Raw genomic sequence first — 23,669 nt, 5'->3', positions numbered from 1 at the left:
ATGGAAGATTATGGGAAATTATTATTATTAAAAATATAATAAGGAATAAAAGGATTTTGGTCTAAAATCCCAGAGACTTCTGTGCTAGGATTTGTACTGTTCTGCATACTAATTTTTGCCTTTTAATATTAGTCCTCTTTTATGATTTCTACTAGTTTTTGTTAATTTTTCTTTTACCCCTCTTCATTTGCTTACTGCTTCTCCTTCGTATTATTTTGTGTCCTTTCCCTTCTCAGGAAGTATCACATCCTAGTGTCGGTCACTTCCTACCAACCTCTACCCAGTTTCTTACAACCCATTTCACAGGAAAATATAATTTTGCGTTTCAGCTTGTTGATTTCACATGTGCTTTCTCTGCAGATTCAACCTCTTACACATTTGCTTTCTTTCTACACTTCTTACAGGCAACACCTCTTTCCTGGGTTTATGCTATGTAAGCCAAGGAGCAGCAAAAGCTGCCTGCTTTCCGGGGAACATGGAGTCAAAAGCAAGAACAGAGCCAGGAAGGAAGGAGGTTCACCAGCCAGACCTCAACCCGCAGAACCCGAGAAAGGTGAGTGGGGCAGGTCCAGCCATGTTCAACTGTGAGTTCAGGTCGTCCATCAAGTTCACGGTGATGAGGCAACTGCAAGGTGAAGCCCAGAAGGCAACGTGCTGATAAGGGTCGGGCCAAGCAGGGTCAACCAGAGTAAGGCACAGTTGCATCATCACTGGTTAGTTCTAAGGTCACACTGGGAATTTGCTCCACAGGTCACAGTCCAGATCTGTGGAGTCCATGGCGAGGCACAGGCATGGCTGGGACTCTGCTCAAGGCCTAGGGCTGAGCTTCAATGAAGTGGCCATTTACAGGCCCGCATCTAAAAGGTATTTTCTAAGCACTCGGGAACAAAGACGTCAGAATGTAAAAATACTGAATAGCGACACTTGGTGGTTAGTTATGTAACTTGCACTTTTCTTGCGACTAGAAGACAGGTAGAACATGATCCTCAGGTTTTTGATCATACGTAGTACCTTGGCTGACAGGATTTGTGGAAGTCTGCACTTCCCAAGCATCTTACAAAAGCTTTAGAAGCATCATTACTTTAATTTCTGCCATTAGCAGCTCCCAGGAGGGTGCCTGTCAGCTGTAAATCCATGGGCACAGTGGGGTCCACAGTCACTCCTCCATAGGGGAATATGTCCACCACCCAAAGACCATTTAGCAACCCCTAAATCCCAATGCCACAGCACTCCAAATGGTGTGTTTGCTGAGGTGTCCCTGGTCAGTGGGGGCAGGTGGCCTTGGACATACAAGCTCTGGGTTTGTGCCTCAGCACCGATTTGGACTTCCAAGTGGCTACGTCTGATCCTGAGCTGCAGGTGACCTCAGGTTCTGGGTGGTTTATGCTCCCTGCATGACCATGTTGTTGCTTTGCAATGAAAATATTATTATCTAAGCTGAGATCCTTGCAGCAGCAGAATGCATTTTTTTATCTCATAAGCAAGTGGAAATTTTCATTAGGAGGCTACAGGGTAGTAGAAGCTGCTTCTACCAAAGGCCGACCCAAGTGGGATGGCACAAGGAGCTGTGCTTCCGGCAGGTCTCAAATGGCTATAAGAATGCAGTATTTGCAATTGTATGGTCAGGAAAGGTTTACCCAAAAAGGTTTATGCTTGTAAAATACAAAATGGGAAAGGAAAGTTGCAAAAAAAATATGGGGTTGCTCAGGAGGAGTTTAACCAAAGCCCAACAGAATTAGAAGCAGTAGAGAATGTCGAGTCATGCTCGTGGCAGCTCACCTCTGGCTGTCAGGAGGCTTTGTGGTTGGAAGTCATAAGCTCACCACATCCCCTCATCTGGCAAAGGTTTGTGACCATACACAATGGTCATGTCTGTCATGTGGGGCTGAGGAGCTAGGTAGCGGCAGAGCCCGCTCTGTGACAAGAACTTCAGTGACTTTTCTCTCCAACTGCCTCTTTTACTAATTGATTTGAACCATTATTTTTTTGTTAACCAATTCTGTTTTATGAAGATTCTTACACTTGCTGTTTTTACTGCAATGTGCAGGATGGCGTTAAACACATCAGCATTTAGGTCAGCCTGAGCAGACTAAACAGCTTGAGTAGCTGTTATAGGCATCATATGCTCTTCTTTTTTTGGCTAATGTGGGAACATAATGGAAGATTGGCGAGGAGGACTGTAAACACAGTCAAGCAACTTGCAGCTGAGATGTAGAAAAACACGTATCATACTAATTGTTGTTTTGTGCGCTTGAAAAGTAGAACCTCTGTGTTAGATGCATACCTGAGATTCCTGCTCTCCAGTGAGCAAGATCGAAGCACAGGAGTAAACTACACCTTGTGTGAACCCTTGAAATCAGGTGAAAACAGCAGGTTTGGTGATCCTGTCACATGGGCTGAGCTCCACAGCGCCTGTGTCCCCACTTGGGTACCTCTGCCTGGGTGCTGCTTTGGGGACCCTCTGGTTGGCAAGGTAACAAAAATAAATTTACTTTTTGCAATTCATCCATGGTTTTGTGGTTGTTCCTGTGTCCTGCTTGTGCTGGCTCGCACAGCTTCAAGATACATGCTTTAATTTTCTGTTACTGATTCTACTTTGACTCACAGGAATTAAAATTGTGATGGATGACAGAGACATTATTTACATGATTGTCTCCCCTCACAGTGCTGTCCAGAATTGATAAAGGCTCAAGAGTGGACTTGGATTTCTGGAAAACCTTTGCCTGTTTCTTTCACCAATGTCCACTGTCGCTGCATTTTAAGTCAGGTTAAATTACTTATTGCAATAGGAAGTTATTTCAAATGTGTTCACTTTTTTTGATAGTACATCCTTTTCCTTCTCAACAAAGCACCTGACAGTCTCTCAGTAAGGGCTGTCTACTTTGCCTAGCAAAAAAGAATGGCATTTGCAACAATAATTTAAATGGCTAGGCTTAAAAATAAAAGCCAATTCCTAAGGTTTTGTTTTGTTTTGTGTATGTGTGTGGTTTTTGGTGGTTGTTGTTGGTTGTTTTTTTTTTTTTAATTATTACTTCACTTGAACTTTATTATATATCCAGTAATATGAACAATATTTGGCTCAGATATCAATTGATGACTTGCTCAAGAACGCTGCATATCCAGACACGTGAGTTTTCCCATACCGTGTATGGCAGATACGCATGTCTTTTGTAGTGTAACAATATTCTTATTCTTGTTGGAAAATCGTCATTTAGAGATCAGCATGTAAAAGGTATTTTCTAAGCACTTGGGAACAAAGACATCAGAATGTAGAAATACCGAACAGTGACACTTGGTGGTTAGTTATGTAACTTGCACTTTTCTTGCCACTAGAAGACAGATGAAACATGATCCTCAGTTTTTAAGTCATATGTAGTAGCTTGGCTGACAGGATTAATGGAAATCTGTACTTCCCAAGCATCTTACAAAAGCTTTAGAATAATCAAATAAGCCTTGTGATGCTATGTGGCACTGAAGCATGTATGAATTTTTCAGACGCAGAAACTAGAAACTAATCAAATGCCAAAATGTGTGCAGTTAATTATCACACAATACAAACGGATTTGGTACCTGCTGTATTCCCTTGGCCACATGTCCCTTCACGTCCTGTCATCATCTCTTACATCTTCCTGCCATATACACTGCCGCATCCTTTTGAATCAGGCTGTATGTGTGTTGGCAGTTATTAGACTTTTGTGAAAAAGCACTGGCTGTTTATTCTCTAAATGTTGCCGATTTAGAAGTTATTACAATCAGACAAAGATTATTCAGCATAAGTGAACACCTAAAAATCAAAAATATGAAGAAAAAGTACACTAATGGGGTCTTGCATTATTTGCCTGGCTGAAGATTATCAGTACCTTGCTGGTCTCACACAGGTTTATGTTTCCTGATTACACAGGAGATGGAACAGGCTTCCAAAAACTGCAAGATTTTGCAGGTCACTGGCAGTCAGCACTCACAGTCTTGTGATTCCTGATGTACCCTCAGGGCCTGAAAAAAAGTTACCCAAGAGACCCGTGTCAGCTGTGAGAGCCTCCCCAACCCATTGCTTCCTCCATTTGGGTGTAAGAACAGGGCTGGGGGAGAAATGGCTTATTCCATGATTGCTTTCCAATCTTCTCATAAATTAAATTTTACGAAAGCAGTAACTACCAGAGCGGGGAGTGGCTGAGGTACAGAGAAAATCTTACCATGATCTGAAAAGGAGCTGTTTGGGCACATGACACTGGCAACCTCCTTATTTCTGAGAAAAAACAGCTGGAAGACATAAAAAGAAAGGATAAAAACACGAACAGCAAAAAGAGACAGTCCTGATGGCTGAAATACTACTGAGGTAGCCAACCATTTCACAGTGTTTTAGGTCGATGTTCTCATATGATTTTTGGTGAGGGCAGCAGCTACTGTTATTAGTGTTTTATAGGTAAGGGGGAGGGGGGGGGAATAGGACAACTATATAGGGTATGTCTATATTTCACATATATTTCACAGCCAACAAGACTGACTACTGTGATGTGATGTGTTTTTTGCTGAGGATGCTCTATGATATTTTCCAGGTCAACTACGCCCCGAGGGAAATGGGAGCAATGTCATGATGATGAATGTAGAAATTTTCATCATATAACTGTAGTGTCTATTTTGTAGAATACTCAGAAATGTTTTGTCTGGCTGAGATGAAAGTCACTATAATCTATTTGTTATCAAAAGAGTAGGAATTCTGGATATTTTGTATATTCATTCTGAAAATTAATACCTTGTATGAGAGTATATTCATCAAGGGAGTCTTGTATTCAGGCTTTTCTGAAAGGTGGAAATACTTTCACATGGAATAAGCATCTTTCAAGTATTTTCACATTAGACAGAAATACGTTCATCACTTGAGACTCTTTGTGGAAGCCATTCAACTATGAGAACACTCACTTTTAATAAAAGACTGTTTAAGCAAGTGGGATTCCTGGAATTCCTGAGCAACTTACGCTCTTCTTTACACTTTTCTTAGCACATCTTAACTCAATATTTTCTTTGATCCTCACGAACTGAACGGTGGTGAGAAATAGTCACCTCATTAAAACTGGCTTAGACTGCCATTTCTAGTCTGTCTTGAAATTAAATTTGTTTTGACTGCAGTAATTCTAGGGTCCTTGTTGACGAAATTTCAGGTGGAGATACCTTAAGCCCATATGCTAAAATGAGTGTGTATATAGTGTACAACTGCATCTGCACCTTTCATAATAATATAGTAATAATAACAACAGAATAATGATAACACAATTATTGTGTTATTACTTTAGTATATTTAGTTTATTATAGTAGTTTTGGAAAAATATAGCAAGTACTTATAAAAATATTAATTAAGGTTTATCATATGTCAGTGAAGTAGTCACTGATAAACTAAAACAGCTGTTACTTTAACAATATTGCTAACATAAGCTATGCAGATCACATGGACAGAGAGGCTGCTTGGACTTGATTTGAAGCAATTGTTAATTTACTCACCTTAATACTTTTCAGAACCACAGGCTTTGCAGAGAGGTGTCTTCTTTTTGGATTATAAATGTGCCTCTGGCCAGTCCACTGTCTATAAGTTCTCCTGGGAAAACAATTCACTTGCAACGTCAAAAAGTAGTAGATGGACTTATATGAGAGGTACCTTACCTAGTCACTCCTGGAAGAGCTGGAAAAGATGAATGCAGAGGATGACGGATTACCCCTGCTTTAGTATAATGGAAGGTAGAGAAAAGGTGGAAATAATACCACAGACCCAGAAGTAATGGTATCTATCTCGTTAAATTCCATTAAAAGTTATAGTGGAAACAAAGCAGGTCAGAGGTGGAAAACTAGTTACCTACATTTAGAAAAAATACTGTCACCAGATCTTTGTAATTGTACCTTTTGGATTCATACAGCAGGAGAATAAATAGTTCACATCTCCAAAGAATGACCTACGTTGATTATCTCAGTGAAACCTCTGAGAATCAGGAACTTTTATGAACGGTGACTTGAGCAGGATAAAATATTTAAACTCTAGGACATAATTTCTCCTCAACGAGACCTCACTTTGTCACTTTAACCTTCCCTCCTGGCATGTTCCCTCCTGGCATGTTCCCGCCTGCCTCGGTTGTTTCTCTAACATTGGTCAACCCCATATCTGTGCTTTTCTATTTCTGGCTTTTTGTTTACTTTCTCGCAGATATCTGCACTTCTATTTTGGCGCTCTTATCTTTTTTTTTCAGTGAACAAGGTCACAAGTGAAAGTGGGCTTTGGCAATTCCAGTATTAGCAAGCTGACATTAATTGACATCACGGAACTGTTTGCACTGTCATGGTAGCAGCCCCTGGATTTACAAGTTCACGTCTTAAATTTCTCAGCTACAATTTCAGTTGGTGCCAATCACAATTCAGTACTGGGATGCGAACTGTTGCAGAGATGTACTTGTGACAAACAAATTCACATTCATCTGGTTTCAAATCCTGTTTATACAGGTGCATTGAAAAGGCAGCACAATGTTGTGGCTACATTTGAGTAAGGCACTGGCTTGGCAGGTGGTTTTGTGTCCCAACGAGGCCACTTGGTCTGTAGCTGCTGGTCCTGAGAATATCCTTGCACTTATTTACTGTTATGCACCAAATACCTCCAGTTTTCACCACAGTCCAGGATTACCCTGTGCGTAAGCTCATGAGCATGTTTTTTTTCAGGAGTAAAAAAAGGAGTAATCCCTTTAGATTGATTCTGTGCCAGGTACTGGCATGTAGTCTTGCACAGATAAGCTAATTATGGTAATATCTCTAATCTCTCCAAATACAAAATCATTTTCAAAACTTTGTGTTCCATTGTACCTATAATATATCAGTATCTTATTGTTCGGAAACATTATCATCAGTATACAAGGTTCACTGAATAAAGTGTTAATAACTTGTTCATTTCCAAATTAACAGCCAAGTTATTAAAGTATATTTATTTCTCAACATCTGTAAGCTGATGTGACAAATTACGAAAAGATGTATTTTTAAATGGAGTATTTAAATGGTATTCTCTAGTTGAAGAAGAAATGTCTGTGTTCAAAAATAGAAACACCAGGTAAAAATGTCATAGCTATCACTTGCTATTAAATAAGACAGAAATGTCTAAAACCCAACCATAGCTAAACAGAGTAGGGTGGCTGTAGGTATGTGAAGCAAAAGAAGAATTGTTATGATACTCACAACAACATTTTTATATTGAATAAGCAAGTTAGCATGCACCTGTCAAAACTGAGTTCAGATTTCCCATAATTTTTATATCAATATCATTTTTCTTTTTTTTTTTTCCCCTTTGAAAATAAGCATCGATTTGACTAATAGTTTCAGACACATTTTCTTTCGAATTTTAAGGTTCTCTTGATATAGCATATTCCAAGGAGTGAAAGCCAACTCTTCAGCAGGGAGGAGTTAAGCCTCTTTTTAACAGATTGCTCCCTCTAAGCAGTGCGAAGGAGGTTACAATTATTTTTATTGGCATTTCTAATAAAATTACATTTTGCAGTGCATAATCTTTTAAGATAAAAGTTACGATTGTCTGATTTTACTAGCTGTTCACTTATGTTTCTATTTAAAGAGACTTCTCTCTTGCTTTCCTGATGCTCTTCACTGACAGCTGCTCTAACATGTTTTGCTCTTTCAGAGGAACCGGGTTCACAGCGGTTCTGAGGGTTTAGCTCCTCATTTTAGCAGAACACTGTGAAGCCAGCAGCCCCACTCTCACATCCCAGCCTGGAATTAGGTCACAGCTGGGACACACAGAGAGCTCATAATGCAAAACTCCATCTCAGCTGAAAACCCCCTGGTTTGTGTCAAATACCATCACATAGGCCATGCTCCAAAACACTGCCAGGAAGTGTTATTTCACATCTTTATGCTTCTCAATCCCATCTTTACACTTCTCAGGCCCAATTTTTGGTTGGGCAGGCTTTTGTGGAGTAGACTAAGGAATCTCATTTGTAAAATTGGGAAGTAATAGTGCAATAATACAAGTGGTTGGCATGAATAGACTTTTTGGTTTTGATGGGACTATTCATCTACACAAAATAACTCAGGCACGTGTTTGCCAGCTCAAACTCCAAAGCAAAATGACAAACTTAGTGAACAGTATTAGTTGCACTGTAGTTACGCTTTGAGGCCTCAACCAAAAATCTAGCACCAAAAAAGCCCAACCCACAATTAGACAAAATGGATCCAGGATTACAACTTTCAGGCATATACTGGGACCAAAAAGGTTAGCAAAACAACAGGAATGGCTAGCCTTGGGCAATCAGAGTTTTACTGTTTTAACATATGGATTCACTGAAGTTTAAGAGATTTTCTTGTGTCTATTAACTTGTCAAAATATTCTGGAGCAATGAGAAGGGAACCTTGCTTTTATTTAAAATGTCTTCCTCTGGCAAACAGGTATGGTCAAATTGCTGTTATTTAGTTAGAGGCTGTTCCACCTCTGTATTAAAACCATTCAAATCCCTTTTTAGTAAGTACTAACCAAATGCTTAAGTGCCCTAGCTAAAAAAGATTTAATACATTCAAACTGATTTTCCAGTGTATAAACATTCCTGTCTCAAAAAATCACAGGAATAACCGGTGTCTATGTTAGCAGCATTTATGAATTTAACATGGTAAGCAGAGTAGTTGGGAAAAGGTTGGAGAGCAAGAGCTATGCTCAGATATTTGAGGAGTTCACCGGGTTGAAGCGTTTTACAGAAGAGCCTGGAGAGGATGGCACTGCTTACCCTGTGTCAGTTCTCAGGATAAAGAAATGGCTCCAGTTTCTGCATCTGTCAGTTTGGCGCCTTTAATAAGGAAATAAATCACACTGTAGATTTGTATATATGTTTGGATAAATAATAACTGACAGCTATCACACTGGCATGCGAGCATGCCTGTGTACTCAGGGCAGGAAATCACATACAGTATTTCATTTGTGGCTAATTTATCTGTGACAAAGTGAGGAAGATGCCCTGGGGGCTGGTGACTAACAAGGACCTTTGTTTATGCAACAAATCCCGTCCAGTTATTAGTCTTTGAAAAGTACTTTGTTTGGCTTATCAGTGCTTCAGCAGCAAAGCCAGGGACATTATTTCTGTTCAAAGCATATTTCTATTCCCATATTACTGACTCACACTCCAGCCCTCCATAAGAGATTATGTGTTACCTGAGGGCTGAAAATTAGGCATGTGCTTCAGTGCCTTCTTGAATCAGGATCAGGATGGTTAACACCGCACAAAATGGAGCCCTTAATAGGTTTCCTTATTAATGCTTCTGCATTAAACTGGAGAACACCTTTACAGAAATCAAGCCTTTCTTAAGGACCACAAAGCATGACAAAGCATAAATACCTTATGAGGTATATATGCTCATTTATTAAAATTATTTTAGCATCTTAGACTTTCTGATTCAATTGTACACTTCACTTGAGTAATTGGACAATATTATGTTATACAATCTAACTCTGCAGCTATGCAAATCCAAAGTATTGTAGGTTTCCGACAGGTTTTTAAGGCTGTTTCACAACAGTACTGATAAGCTGCTACTCTATCAGGTGATCAAAATAGCTGCAGTGTGCCCTTGATCAAGTTAATATTTAAAAACAGTAATGCAAATTTTTTATTATGTTCAGGTATCTTTTCAGTTATGTTAAAAAGCTTTTTTGGGAAAATATTTATTTAGATGTTTTAGAAAGGGAGGGCTGGTTTGGTTTTGTTTGGTTTTTCCTATTTTGTCCCCCCTCCCATTTTTTTTTTTTCAGACTACCTTTATTTGAGGGGAAAAAAAAACCCCACCACATTTCTTTCATGACTGTAATTCAGCAAACCTGACAGACCCTTGCCATTGGGCAACGAAGTTAATAATTCACACAGATGCAGGGCTGTCCTTAATGAATGATTCCACACCAACACTGTCAGCAGGTGTAACCTGCTCGGCTCCTCTCAGACATTTCTGGGAAGAGGAATGGTAAGTCCAACTTTATGTAGGTCTTCCAAACCATGGTAGAAAGTGTTCATTAGAATGACTATGAATAAATAATTTAAGTATTTACTTATACTTTTAATCATTAGATTACTTTTGGAGAATTTGCATGAACCAATTATTCCCTTTAAAATACGTCATATTTTTAATTTGGTTGTGATTGGATTAAATATGTATAGTCAAATAATGAGCTGTCCAGTGTGTTCTCCCTGATCATCTTAACTGGCCTTGTAATTGAGACATAGAGCAGCTGCTCACAAAGGAATCTGACCAAGAGGTCTCATTGTATCATGCCTTCCTAACAAGTTTAAACCTCAAAGCAAGTTATCTTCTAAACAATGTCACATGTTCAAGGAAAAATGAATAAATGTTTGTTAGCACTTGAATCTGATGAGTGCTTTTAAAACTTTAATTCCTTTTCTTCAAACATGCTGATGGGAACGGACTCATCCCTGATGCTTTAAAACTAAATTTCCTTGTGGTAAAACTGAAAGATGTTGTGAGCTGAGCTGTGTCACAGAGATAAAGGTTTATAGCCAGGAGCTTCTGGTTTCACAGTCAACAGTCTGATCACTACTGCACACCTTTCTTTTGCATGCAAGAATTAAAAATGCATCAAGTCTAGTTGCTGTGGTTTAGTACAAGAGGCTTGATTTTGGAGATTTCTACTAGAATTATTTTCTGAAATGCTCAATTATCATTATAAGTCAAAAGATGTGTCCAGATTTGAAAAGGTCTGCTTTTTCTCCAAAACATGATTGTCACATAGGGAACTTCTGGGCTTGAACAGTTTCAAGGCCTGGCCCCCGATGAGGTACCTACATTGAGAATTTGTTTTCAAATCTGATCCCAAAAGCCAATAATACCTGTGGTGCTCACTGAGAAAGGAATATAAACATAAGGACACCATTTTAGAAAAACTTGAAACTATATTTAAAAAAAAAAAAACAACATGTAAACTTCCCATGGTCTTTGCCAACCAGCAAATTTAAAATTTGACATGAAGCACTGTACATGGTTATCCACTGCAACTCCTATAATCCTAATTCAAGTTTTCAAAAGCCATTTGTGTCATATATGAGCATGTATGTCACAGTACATTCAACTTACTATCTTCTTGCTAATGTTTCTTCAAGTGGGTGGGTACATTTTCCCTCAGCATTTTTGCATAAAGAGGCAGTTTATGTCCATTAGCTGGCAGGGGAGATTCTCGAAAGATAGGAATTGTGGCACTCAAAATTTGAGGTGTCAGAGTTTAAAGCTTTCTCTGCATCTTTGAATTCTAAGTCTGTTTTTCAGAATAATTTGCTTCTGAACTTTGTGTGGGGTTTTTGTTTTCCCATTTCTTCCAAGTAAATTGACTCCTACTGGACTATACATTTAACCTTACCATTCTGTGTGTAGTGCGATTCCCAAGAACATATGGCCTAAACAACCAATATTTTAGGGCTTTTGGAGATTAATCTTTAATAAAAGATACCATTAGGTGTTCTAAATAGTATCAAGAAAATAAAACGGAAAATCTTGACTTGGGTATCCTCCTTCATATAACAAAAAGGGATTACTGTGGTTGTAAAGTATTGGGAACTCTTGAGCTTCCCTCTGTCTCTTAAACTTGGGAACAGACTCATTTCAAACCTCGCCAGTGTGACCTGTATGAATGCTGAAGGAATTTCCAAACTTGGTTTCCTGTACTATACATTGTGGCACTCCCTAACTTGACTGTAGCTCATCAACAGTTACTGGAAGATGATGTTTCTGGTGACAAACAGTGCAAATTTGCCCCACTTCTCCCACAGCAGAGATGTTCTTGGTACAGGAGTATAATTTCCATGTGCTACATAGAAAACTACTTCCATAGTCCCCTTTTTATTCACCAAAGCTGCTTTACAGTATCGGCATGGCATTATTTGGGCCTGGAATTTTCAAAGGTGCAATAGGCAGCAAGATCCAAATACAAGGCTACAAAATAGTAACTTTTATGGGCACTCTCGAAGTTGCCAGCCTAAGATCTTAACAGGAATGACAATTTTAATTACGGTTTGTAATTACATGTAGAACTACTGTATGAGAGGAAGCTCTCTAAAAGTCTGACATTTTAGGCAAAGTCACACTAAATATTTTATTTTGCTAAGGCTATTTAATGCCATGGAAAACTCACAGCCTTGTGACAAAAAATACTAACTGCCATAATCACTACTTCAACTCTAATTCAATCTGCTAGTTCAAATGTTCAAAGGCTGGCTCAAGAATTTGGCAGTGGTAAATTAATTCTGGCAGACCTAGAGCTATGTCAGATACCATCTGTCTTCTCCTTCTATCAGATCCAGCTGGGAGGTCCCCTTTTAACTAGTATAAAGACAACTTGAACACCATTTCAAGGGCTTGGACTACATAAATCAGAAATTTGATTATGTGCATATAATCTATTAAAAATAAATGACAGATTTGGCAAGTCTTTCCTAGCCTGTCTACTCAGGAGAAGACAAAGCCACTGATATCTTTGCTGAAGGTGACTCCAAGTCTCTCTTTCCCCCCAAATGCTCTATTGGTGTAAGAATGGCTATACCAGGTCAGATGAGGGCCATCTTGCCCTCCCTGCAGCAATGGATGCCTACAGAAGAATAAAGAAACATTAATGACGCTTCCCCAGAATACTCTCTCATTATCTAACAATTTATGGTACCAGAACTTTCTCAGTCAGACGTACTACTACCTTTGCATTACGTAGTACTTGATGCACAGCACCTGTTGAACTCAGAAATTTCTAGCATCCATTACAAGAGCTGAAGTAAATGTAAAGAACTGCGTATTTTTTTTTCCTCTGAATCTGGAACCTGTTAGTCATCCTGCCAGAGCTGGTCGAGTTTCCCACCTTGTTTCATTCAACAGGAGAGAGATTACAAGAAAATAAAAAATGCTGTGTCATGGTACTGAGTTTAAATTATTCTTCTTCATTGTATACATGCCTGTGTTCTTCACCTACTGTCATTAGTACAGAATCATTTTCTGGTTCTTTGCTTTAATCCATAGAGTCCTAACTCTAACTCAAATGCTCTGCAGCATTTTGCCCTCAGCAGCAACTTGGCCTCAGCTGATGAGTTGGTAGCCCCTTTGTGTGGTAATTTACCTCAGCAGCCAGAACTGGTATCATACGGCAACACAGCAACATTCCATTTTCCCATTTTCTGACCAGCACAAACTCTGTTTCTGCAGAATTGCTCATTAAGTCAGCAGAAGATGAGTCATCTGGAAAAAAAAAAAAACCCTATAATAATTTGTCCCCTAGGAGTCATGTAGTAAGTTAATTATTGTACAACATGTTCTAATACAAAATACATGAGCACTTTCAACTTGTTGAGGTTGCAGAGGGCAAGAGAGCTTTTCAAAATTTCCATTGGTTATGGTCTGGGAATGCTGGGTTTCCCTTGACTCAGTATCTATTGCATAATCAGAAACACATTTGGTTCCCTTTGTTGTATGAGTCAAAGCTAAAGAAATGTGTGTGTTACTAGTCTGCAAAAATAAAGAGTAGATACCTAATTGGCTTGTCATGTACACAGTGTTTATAAACACAACTGCTCTGGGGCAGTTCCTCAGCTGATGAAAACTACTTCACCTTTTATCAGTTGAAATAATACTCTTCTGAATCTGCAAAGACCCCATCAGTATTGCACGGGAAGTCAAAATATAGGAATGTGATGTGCCATAAGGATTTTAGGTGGCATTGTGTTAAAATCTGCTTGCCTGGGGCTCACCTGTCCATGTACTGGACTTGAGTCTGTTCGTAGTCATGTTTCAGTTACTTGTATCCAGTCATCCCAGCTTTGCTGGGTGATAGTGTGGTTGTTATCTCAGCAGGAGATCATCTGATCGGTGCATAAAGAGGAAAATCTGAAAACAATGCAAATGCCTTCAGCATCTGAAGTTTTTCTGTTGAGAATCAGAAACAAATACATCTATAACTTCACAAACTGTAAAGGAGAAAGACTTTTCCCAGTAATTAGGGCACGTTGTTTTAAGGCCTCCGTTTTTTATTTACAGATCCTCATTATAGGAAGGAAAGACTGGTATTAAAGGTGCTGATTTGTATTTACTAATTTGGTGAACATGGCTCTGGCAGGAGACCCAGTTTCCTGATCACTCATTTGGCAGACCTTCTTCTTTCTTTGAATTATTATATTAAAAAGTTAATTGCTTAAATAAAACCTTTGTCTGTTGTCAAATGAGCTTGAAATTTCACAGTCAGTCTGGATCTTCCAGTATATGACATGCAAAAAACGGTATCTATTGAATTTTCTCTTTATAAAAACTTCTATAAATAGGTCAAATACTTGGAAGAGTATTCATCGATCTGTCATGTAGACAAATGCCAGTTGGGTGTTTGAAAAACAAATAAGCAGTCCAAGTTGGGCAACAAGGGACAGGAATCAAACAGCAACACTGTAATCTCAAAGTAATGCTATCATCTTATCTGAACACCTTACTTCAGTAATGAAAAAATAATACCTGTTCCATGCAATGCTGGACCTCTGTGGTCATTACGAAACATGAAGTTCACCATTTTTTGACCAAAGCACCAAGTAAAATCGTAATTGATGTCATCTCCTGTTGAACCTCGCTAAACATGCCTAGGCAGTGGAGGACAGTCAAGACTCTGCCCTAAAGTGGAAGAACTTCCTTGGAAGCTGCCTCCCAGTTTCAGAAGTGTTCCTCTACTCCTGGGACTGATAGAAACATTGAAATAACTTTATCTCAAGAGAGAAAGGACACAAACCACACTATTATTACATTTTCTTCAAAGACTGATCTCGTGGTTATGGCAACTGAACATATGGTCAAATGACAGTTTTTCCATGGTATGCTCAGAGGAAGTAGGCAGGTCCGTCATCCGTTACAGATTATCTAATGCACCATAATAAAGGTAGCAAAAACTTTCAATGTGGTGAGGAATCAATATCAAGTAAGAAGAACTTATTTTTACCTCTCACTGTATCAAACAATCCTGGCACAGATGAATATACTGCAGAGTACTCCAGAAATATGGTAACACAAATATGCCCACTTTGGATTTGAAAATGCCTCTTTAGCATTTCAGTAGCTTACAGAATTCTTATCTTCCTACTCTAAAAACAAAGCACAGTATTATTCTTAATTATAGATGTTGCTAAGCAAAGGGAAGGATTGTTTGGAAACAATTTATTTACTCAAATAAAGGAGTTTTTTTGCTAAATAGCCTATGATACACACTAAGGATACCATTCTGGCACCCAAGGAAGGCAGAGAATGCACCAGACTCTATTTCAGTATTTTAAGTAATAGACGTGACTCCAAAGGAGCAGGAAAAAGCTACTGAGGTGGACTTCGGGTGCTGTCTGACTAACAATGACAGCTACAGTGGTACAAACTCGACTGGTTTTCAAAACATAAATATTATCCAGTGGTACTGGGATGTATCACTGGAAGCAGAAATGTGGCATCATAATTTTACCTCTGACACTGGTCCTTTCTGTAGGATCACACAAAGCATTTCTTTGTGCCTAATTTTCATTATCTGCTGAAGTAACGATTGGTTCTGCGTGACATCTATACTTGGTTTCTGTGACTCTCTGCTAATCATAGTAAATTATCATTAATGAATTGAATATGTCAATCAAAGTACTAATTTATTGAAGACTCTACTACTTCTTTCCAGGAATTGCTCCAAATTTGGCAACGTAGTAATCGCAGTGACTTCAGCTGCCCCATCTGTCTCCAGACAGCTACTTTCCCAGTAGAAACCAACTGTGGACATCTATTCTGTGGTAAGTTTTCTGGATTGACAGTGCAGTGCTCATACTGAATAAAGCACTCTTCTGAGCACAATCTCAATTTCTGTTTAAGAACCAGGACCAAGCCCTTCTCCCTGGAATTAATCTAAGTTCTCTTAGTAAAAACAGTAGTCTCATCTTTCTATGCCAACAAAAAAATCAGTAGTAGTGTTTTTATTCGCTCAATGCTTTTGCATCTGCAAGATGCCACTTGTGAAATGCCCAAGAATCTTAAGATGACAAGAGGTAACAGATTATTTTACAGGATACTGTTAAGTTACAACACAACCTCATGGAATGGGTAAAATGCACCTGAAAACACACAATTTGAATTCAACTATGCAAAAAAAAAGCCTGTTATAAAAATCAAGAGTCTAATAATCATGCAGTTTGTGACTGTAAAAGTTTGAGATGTAACAGACTTTAAGCCTTATCTTCAAGCATGAACTCACTTTTGGGAAGACAGCTTGTCTTTTTCTATGTCAATACTCAACAGCATAAAAACCCAGCTATCCCATAACATAGGCTCTGACTGTATTTATATCGGTGAAAATTGGGAGTAAACCACACTGGGCTCAGGTCTGATTCTGTTCCACAGGCTGGCTTCCCATGTGAAACATTTTCCTAAAATAAAGCAGATGTGATCTAGAGCAAGAAGGCATAATTACTTTGTTTTGTAGTCCTGTAAAAGCTTTCTAAACAAACAAAAAAAAATGGTGAAAGTTATATATTAAACAATTCAAAAAGTGAGTTTCTAGTCATGTATAAACCTTATTTTAATGTGTTTACCTTTTTAAAGTAAATCTGTGTGGTCATAAAGGGGAAAAATGTTCAAAGACATCTCATCATGATGGATGCTCAGTAACTGTTTATTCCATCCTAATCTGTTTTAACAGGAAAGGGACAGATCCAGATTGGAGGGTCCTTCTGTCGAGGCTGCCTGTGCTGTGGTCTCCTGTCCTAAGCCAGTGCACTTACAGTCACTGGATAAACTAATATTTTAGTAATTAGTAAACCTGCAATTCTGTAGATAAATGTGTCTGCAAAATGCCTTCTTTCAGGCTGCTAAGCCAATATGGTTAGGAGTAAAAAAATTGAATAATTTTTCAAATAATACAAGGATGAAGCACAGAATAGTGGAAGCAGTTATGTTCATAATTGCATTTATAAAGGGGATTTCAGGATTTTTAAAGCCCACATTCTGCATCACTAGAGCCTGTGTGAGCTTTGCGCCTGCTTGAAATGCAGCAGGATAAGTCCACCAGCATACTTGGACTGACCGCTGTTTTTCTCAGCTCTCTGAGACAGATCAGTGAATTTACAGGTGAAATTCACAACCTCACTGCCTCGGCAGCTTATCAGTTTCCTTGCTGTCACCCCTAGAGGTACTTCAGGGCTCCTGTGCAGCACGAGCTCAGTGATCTCTGGCAGCGGGGCAGGCAGGCAGCACCATCTGCTACTGCAACAGCAGGACATATCAGAAGACACTGGTCAGAACCATAAAGCTCTTATTCTACTGCTCTGGCATTTTAGAGAGACCTTAAAGCAAGTGCAAGTTAACTTTACAAGCCTTTTTCACAGAGAGTATTATAAAATGACCCAAGCATAAATGAGAACAAGGGACTGTGTCGTTAATGCTGGTGCAATAAAAGCACATTTTTATCTTTAGGAAGTGTCATTTTTCTCTAGATTGAAATGATGCTCACGCAGCACAACTCCTCACTGCGGCCGCTATCTACAGCCTCTGAAACGACACCAAACCAGTGGATCACCAACAGCTGGGGACACTTCATAGGGCTCATCTACCTCATGAGTGACACCATTTAATACTTTAGGTTGTTTCCTGTTTTTATAACACCGTTTTGTAGCATACAGGAAAAGGATAACTCACATCAGGACAAATAGTGAGCATATGGCCCCAAAATGTGTTTCAAATAATGTCACAGAAGTCATAGTTTCAAGTGCAAGGACAGACATAAAAACAAAGATCATCAACTTCACTCATTCTCTGGCCTAGTTAATTTTCCCTTTTTCATCTGTGAATAAGACATAATGATATGGACTTTATTTTTATTTTAAGATCTGTAGAGGAGAAATACTATATACAAGCTTGGTATATATTGTTACCATTAGCTGTATATATTTAGCTAGGCTTTACTTTCCTCAAGTACATCATCATTTACACTCCAAAGCACTGATTTCTGTGCAATGCATTATATATGTTATGCCTATGTTTATATTGTAGAATCAGCCTCTGTAACATGTCTCTTTTTCATGTCTTTAACCAATAAAACTTTACATTGGACTTATCAAAACCATTCTGTCTAGATCTAAGTCTGTTGTGACTGAAATAAAACTTCTCTTGATGCCTTGTGGAACAGAGCTGAGGCAATGCTGAGCTCTCTTAACAAATTCCAATCTGGTAAAAGTTTTATTTAAAAAATGTGGTCAACCCAGTGCTTTTAAAGAAGATTAATGTGGACTTATAAAAAATGTCTGATTTTATTATTAGTAGTAATTCATACAGTTTGTCCTGAGGTTTTCATTTTCAGCTTCAGTTTGAACCATATGTTCAGGAAGTTCAACTGAAAAGCAATCCTTGAGCAATATTTTTTTTTTCTAATTAACAATAACCACAGAGGTATATTAGAGAAATCTACAGACTCTCTTGGAAGGCTGTGCAGCAGGCTGGAGTAAAACAGGATTTTGTCTGGTTTATGAAAAATGCACCAACGCACAAGTAGGTCAGCTTCAGAGGAGCCCTTCTTTTCCTGTTCTACTAAACAAAGGATACAGCAAATTTTAATTTGCATGGGCTTCTTTTTTGAAGGCCCTTGAAGAACCATGGAATCCATCAGTGCCCCACTGTCACCATGGGCACAGCGATACAGCCGTGCGGATCACAATACAGGATCTGCATCCAGTGGGTCAAAGCAGTTCCTCAAGTCAGGCGTGATCCTTGTCTAACACAAAAGGTCAAGTGAAAGCTGGAAGCTGGCTGCCAGACTGAGTTTATAGATACCACGTGGGGATTTAGATATAAACACAGCCATGTGCCCAGCCAACTGCTCTGTATGTGCAAACAAAACAGAAGAGTCATAAAGAAAAACCCTGCACTCAAATGGAAACAAAAGCATAAAGCACAAGTCAGAGAGAGGTTCATGAAAAATACCTTTGGGCCAAATTTAACATCTCTAGTCTTAGTATACAAGATGTAACTGATAGTATAGCATCATGAACATTTTAATACTTGATTTCAAACACAGTTTCTCCAATATTCCCCTTTTCAGTCACAACAGACAAAGTCTGGGTGCAGAAAAACCCCACACTGAGGGCTCCTGTTACAATACTGCTTACAAGAAACTACTTGCCTTTTTTTTTTTTTTTTTTAAGAACAAAGAGCATTGTTCAATTCAATAAAGCAATTCCATCAAAATGGCAGCACAGCATTCTGCTTCTGTTTTCACTGGGGTCCTTGTCCAATTTGATCAGTTCCAATATTAAGAGATTTTTTCCTGACCTGTCACATTGCACACTGTGCCCAAGAGCTGAAAGTCAAGCTGTGCTGCTTCACATTAGCTGCTATTTATGCTTTGCTGTTTTTGCTGTTACTGCCAGCACTGACATTCATGTATGTCAACTGCTGCTATCAGCTATATGCGCAGTCTGTTCTTATTGTCCTCAGATTCTGTCCTCTTTCACACCTGAGACCTTAATATATGAAGAGATGATGTTGCATTTGGAAATCAGTTAGCAGTCATCTAGGTTAAGAAGAATTAAACAGAAAGCAGCAACTCGCTCTTCAGAGCTACACAGTTTCAGAAGGGTAACAGAGTTGAAATACAGTAAGAAAAAAAAAGGCAAATGGACAAAGTACAATGTACAACATTTTATCACCATGATACATATTGTGTCACCAGAAGTCTGCACCACCAGGCTGTCCCCTGGCTATGCACATTGGTTTATCTGGGGTAACTGACCCTCATAACCAGTAAAAGCTGAACAGGCTCTGGTGGAACTCCACCTTGATGCAGCTGCGCTGCTTTTGTCTGCAGGAGCCAGCGCCATGCTCTGAGGGTGCCTGTATTGCTGTGTGCCTCGACTTCAGTGAAGGGAGCTCCAGGTATAAGACACTACTGACAGGAAAAGAAACTGAATCAAAGTCGCGTTTAGGAGGTTCATGTACCTCTGCATGTACCTACATAAGAGAGCTAAGGCTCCATTTTTACAGTCACTTTGCAGAGTAAAACCGCATCTTAAAATGAGAGCAGAGAATGACATTCATTTTTACAGAGTTGTAGAAAGAAGAAGGTTTATTACTGATAACTTCCTTGTAAACATTAAATATCCTCAAATATGTTTGAAATATAATTGCACATATCTCTTTTTTTTTTTTTTTGGTAGGTGCCTGTCTGATCACATACTGGAAACACAGTCCCTGGTTAGCAGCCATAACCTGCCCTCTCTGCAGACAAAAGGTAACACTTACCTCCCTCGTTCACATCTGCATCTACATACAAAATTACAAGTGTCAACTCTTAGGCTCAACTTTATTTATCCTCCGATTTTCTGTTGCATTTCAAACCTATTTAGATTTGAATGACCCTGCAGCCATTCTCATTTGTCATTTGACATGTCATGTCAGGCAACTCTGCAAAATAATTGAACAGGCCTCCAGCATTTTACTTTTGTATAGTTTATTTAATCTCTGGGAGAACATTCCATAAAAAGCAATATGGAAATTCCTAATCTCACCTGACATCAGTCTGAGGCTGCCTGTTTTACTGGAAGGATGAATGGAGGTCATAAAAGGAAAATATTCTTGCTATTGTGGAAATGCTGGAGCTGGACAAAGGTCCAGTTGCAAGAGAGAGACTATGAAGAGATGTCCTACAGAACATGAATCTTTAGAATGGAGGTTAAAATACACCATGCTAATACCAATCTTTTCCTATGAAGGTGGTTCTTCTGGATAACATCTCTTATGAGAAGCAACAAGATAAGCCAAGTAAACAAATTGTGCACGACATCAGAGATTACAACAAGCGTTTTGCAGGGCAACCTCGACATGTAAGTAGTTAATACGTCTACATTTACCCAGTTAGTAGTGCATAATACAGAGAGGATTGAAAGAGACCTAGCAATGAAAAGCAGTTTCTGTCATTATGTGAATTACCTTTTTATGCAAATATGGGCAATACCATGGTGGAAGTGTGACCACCCACTTCTGGGTCTAGCAACTTCTAGTAAAGGTTCAGGCTAAAACTTTCAAAACTGAACTCGGATTGGAACTGCAGGATTTTAACTTGCCTCTAAAATTTCAAATCAGATTCCAGCTTAGAATGGAGCTGGTCTTTTTCCCCAGATATTGGCAAATTCAAACAGTCCATGCTGGCTCTGCACTTTCTTAAAACTGGAATCCCAGCTGGATTCCCACAGAGATGTGACAGGCAGTGGAGACAACTGAGAGATGAGGGCTGAAGGCACAAGTGAGGCCCATTCCTGACAGGGTGTAGAATATCACCAAAGCAAATCTTACTCTCCTGTCACATCCTGGTAGGAGCCTGAAAAGACTGTGGAGTCTGGTTCAATCTACGGACTAAATTAAGCACTGTGGAGAGGAATATTATTTTCCAACCCAACAAACTAGCATTAATGAAGAATAATCACACAGTCCTATGGTTCCTGTCCACACCAAGGTGAGACTTGAGGCCTCATTTGCAAGCACTTGTGGCCTACACTTGATGTCAGGTTTTAAAGATGGGCATATACTCAGTGCAGCCATTAAGGCCCAGTTTTCAAAAGGATTAAATGTCTAGCATAATATTTTATTTTTGAAGTGCTGGAGGAGTGGGGATTCCTTTTGTAATATTCTCTAGATACCACAAAGTAACTTAACAGTGTAGGTGGATTTGGACAGCACAGAAAGTTTCTGCATTCGAGCGATGTGAATCTGAAAGCACTTAAGAGTCACATTCAGCTGAAAGAACTGCAGGGGATCAGAAAACAAAACAGCATAACTTATCTGAGTATTTAGTTTGCAGATTACCTTTACGACATGCCGTTATTCCTGACTCTTGCCTTGCGAGGACTCTTCACCTGGGGCGGTCTTGTATGGATTTTTTTCCTAAGAGTTGCTGTTTGCTCCTTCGGAACAATGATATGCTTGTCTTCTTCATTTGACACAAAGCCTGAGCCTCTCTGTAGGACACTTGGAACAGCTGATGACATGGCAGTTGTTTCTCTTCTTTTAATTTGCATGATAAATATTTGTCAGCAAATTGCATCTAATGGGGCAAATATTGCAAGGTCCGCAGCTCAGAGCATGCTGTCAGAGTCCTGACTGACTCAAACTTGGATTTCTCGGTCAAACTTCATCAGGCAATGACAGGCTTCTCTTTGATTTGGGGCAGCCTATGATGGATTTGTCATTCTGCTGCTGACAAAGGCTGAAGCAGGACGCAACACTACTTGGCATGGCCAAGTGATTCAATGTGCAAGTGCTCAGAAGGCTGGTTTTACACTGTACACTTGCTAGACTCTTTCTTGCTGCACTTTTTTGTAACTTATCTTCATACAAAGTGCCTGAATTGAAAACGCCTGAAGCTATGAGCAGGGCCTAAAATCACAATGCCAAGCAACTTGCAGCTGAAGAGTTGTAAAACTCCTGAGCTTTAACATTTTACATCTTGGCTCAATTTGAATAACATTTTAATTTGAGAACTTAACAAACAGTGGAATTTGCCAAGTCTTGTATAATGCAAGGAATGTTAGATAGTATCACTACAAAATCTTGTATCCATGCTTTGTGTTATCCCAGCTGATTCTATATCCACTGGAATACAGATTTTTTACAGATCTGCAATGAGTGCAGTCCTGATTTTAAAAAGGATAACAGGGAACTGGTAGTAACACTGGCTTAGAATAAAAATAATACAAGAGGAGAAAAGCATTAACAATCATGCAAGAAATGCGAACAAAACTTTATGTAACTATTTCGTGTAAGCCCAGGCAAGGTGCACAGCTTCCTTGAACTCTGTGCATCTAAGCTTTAACAAAGTCAGCATGACTGTTTGTTTCCTTTCTAGACTTCATACACTCCTTGTGATTTTCTTGTAAGACTTGGTACCAGTTCAGCCAGAGAGATCAAGGCCAAACTTATGATGCTGATAAAAATAGCAGGAAGTTTACAGAAAGTTTGCTGAAGGTGGGGTGTGCGGCATGTCTGTGTTGAGCTGCAAAGAGTTAAAAATGCTGCTGCAGTGCCAGACAATCTGTCCCTGTACAATCTGGACATTTGCTATGTATTTGGAGTCAGTGGACTTCATTTTTACATATGAATTGTGTATTAAAATAGATATACTAAAATTTAAGAATATTTATTGTTCACAATACACTGGTCTCCAACTGTTTTTTGCTTCTTTGTATTTTCAGTTGACATATTTTATTGTGCCCTTGAATTGTAAGCTATGATATACCATAATGTTGCAGTTGTTGTTTTGCTTGTTGTACTCTTTTTGTTATGATGTTTTTTCATTTTAATCCCATCAACTTTCATTGTCTTTAATTATGTCCCTGAACTTGTAAAGCTGTTTCTCTTAACAATGGGTACTCTGGAAATGGCAACAATTGCTTTTCCATGAACGACAAGGCAGGAAGTGCATTGTTTCTTAAAAAAAATTACCAGATGTTTTTGAGTGCTGACTACTAACATGAAAAAACCCAGAAACTATTATTTTCCAAGTTCTCTAAGTGTAGTTTTGTTATTGTGTAACTTCTGTTTGCACTTAACTGGGAATTACAGCCTATGCCAATACTAAAGAATGGTATTTCTATCAAGCTAAGTGTATAAAGATGGAGTCCATT

General features: G+C 38.9%; 1 protein-coding gene across 1 annotated transcript; it reads left to right on the top strand.

The window, feature by feature from the left end:
* Positions 1–475: 475 nt before the first annotated feature.
* LOC308043165 (E3 ubiquitin-protein ligase RNF170-like) lies at positions 476–22,146 on the top strand (the record flags this gene model as incomplete). Its single annotated transcript, XM_080349085.1, has 7 exons — positions 476–651; positions 751–864; positions 9,933–9,978; positions 15,689–15,797; positions 20,208–20,281; positions 20,763–20,873; positions 21,841–22,146. 7 exons carry the CDS (start codon positions 476–478, stop codon positions 22,144–22,146), a joined length of 936 nt encoding a protein of 311 aa, XP_080205211.1.
* Between the last annotated feature and the right edge of the window lie 1,523 nt (positions 22,147–23,669).

Source organism: Nesoenas mayeri (genome assembly GCF_963082525.1).
Source record: "Nesoenas mayeri genome assembly, chromosome: 8".
Taxonomy (NCBI): domain Eukaryota; kingdom Metazoa; phylum Chordata; class Aves; order Columbiformes; family Columbidae; genus Nesoenas; species Nesoenas mayeri.
Note: the sequence above shows the minus strand (reverse complement) of the source record. Positions and strands in the feature narration are given on the sequence as shown.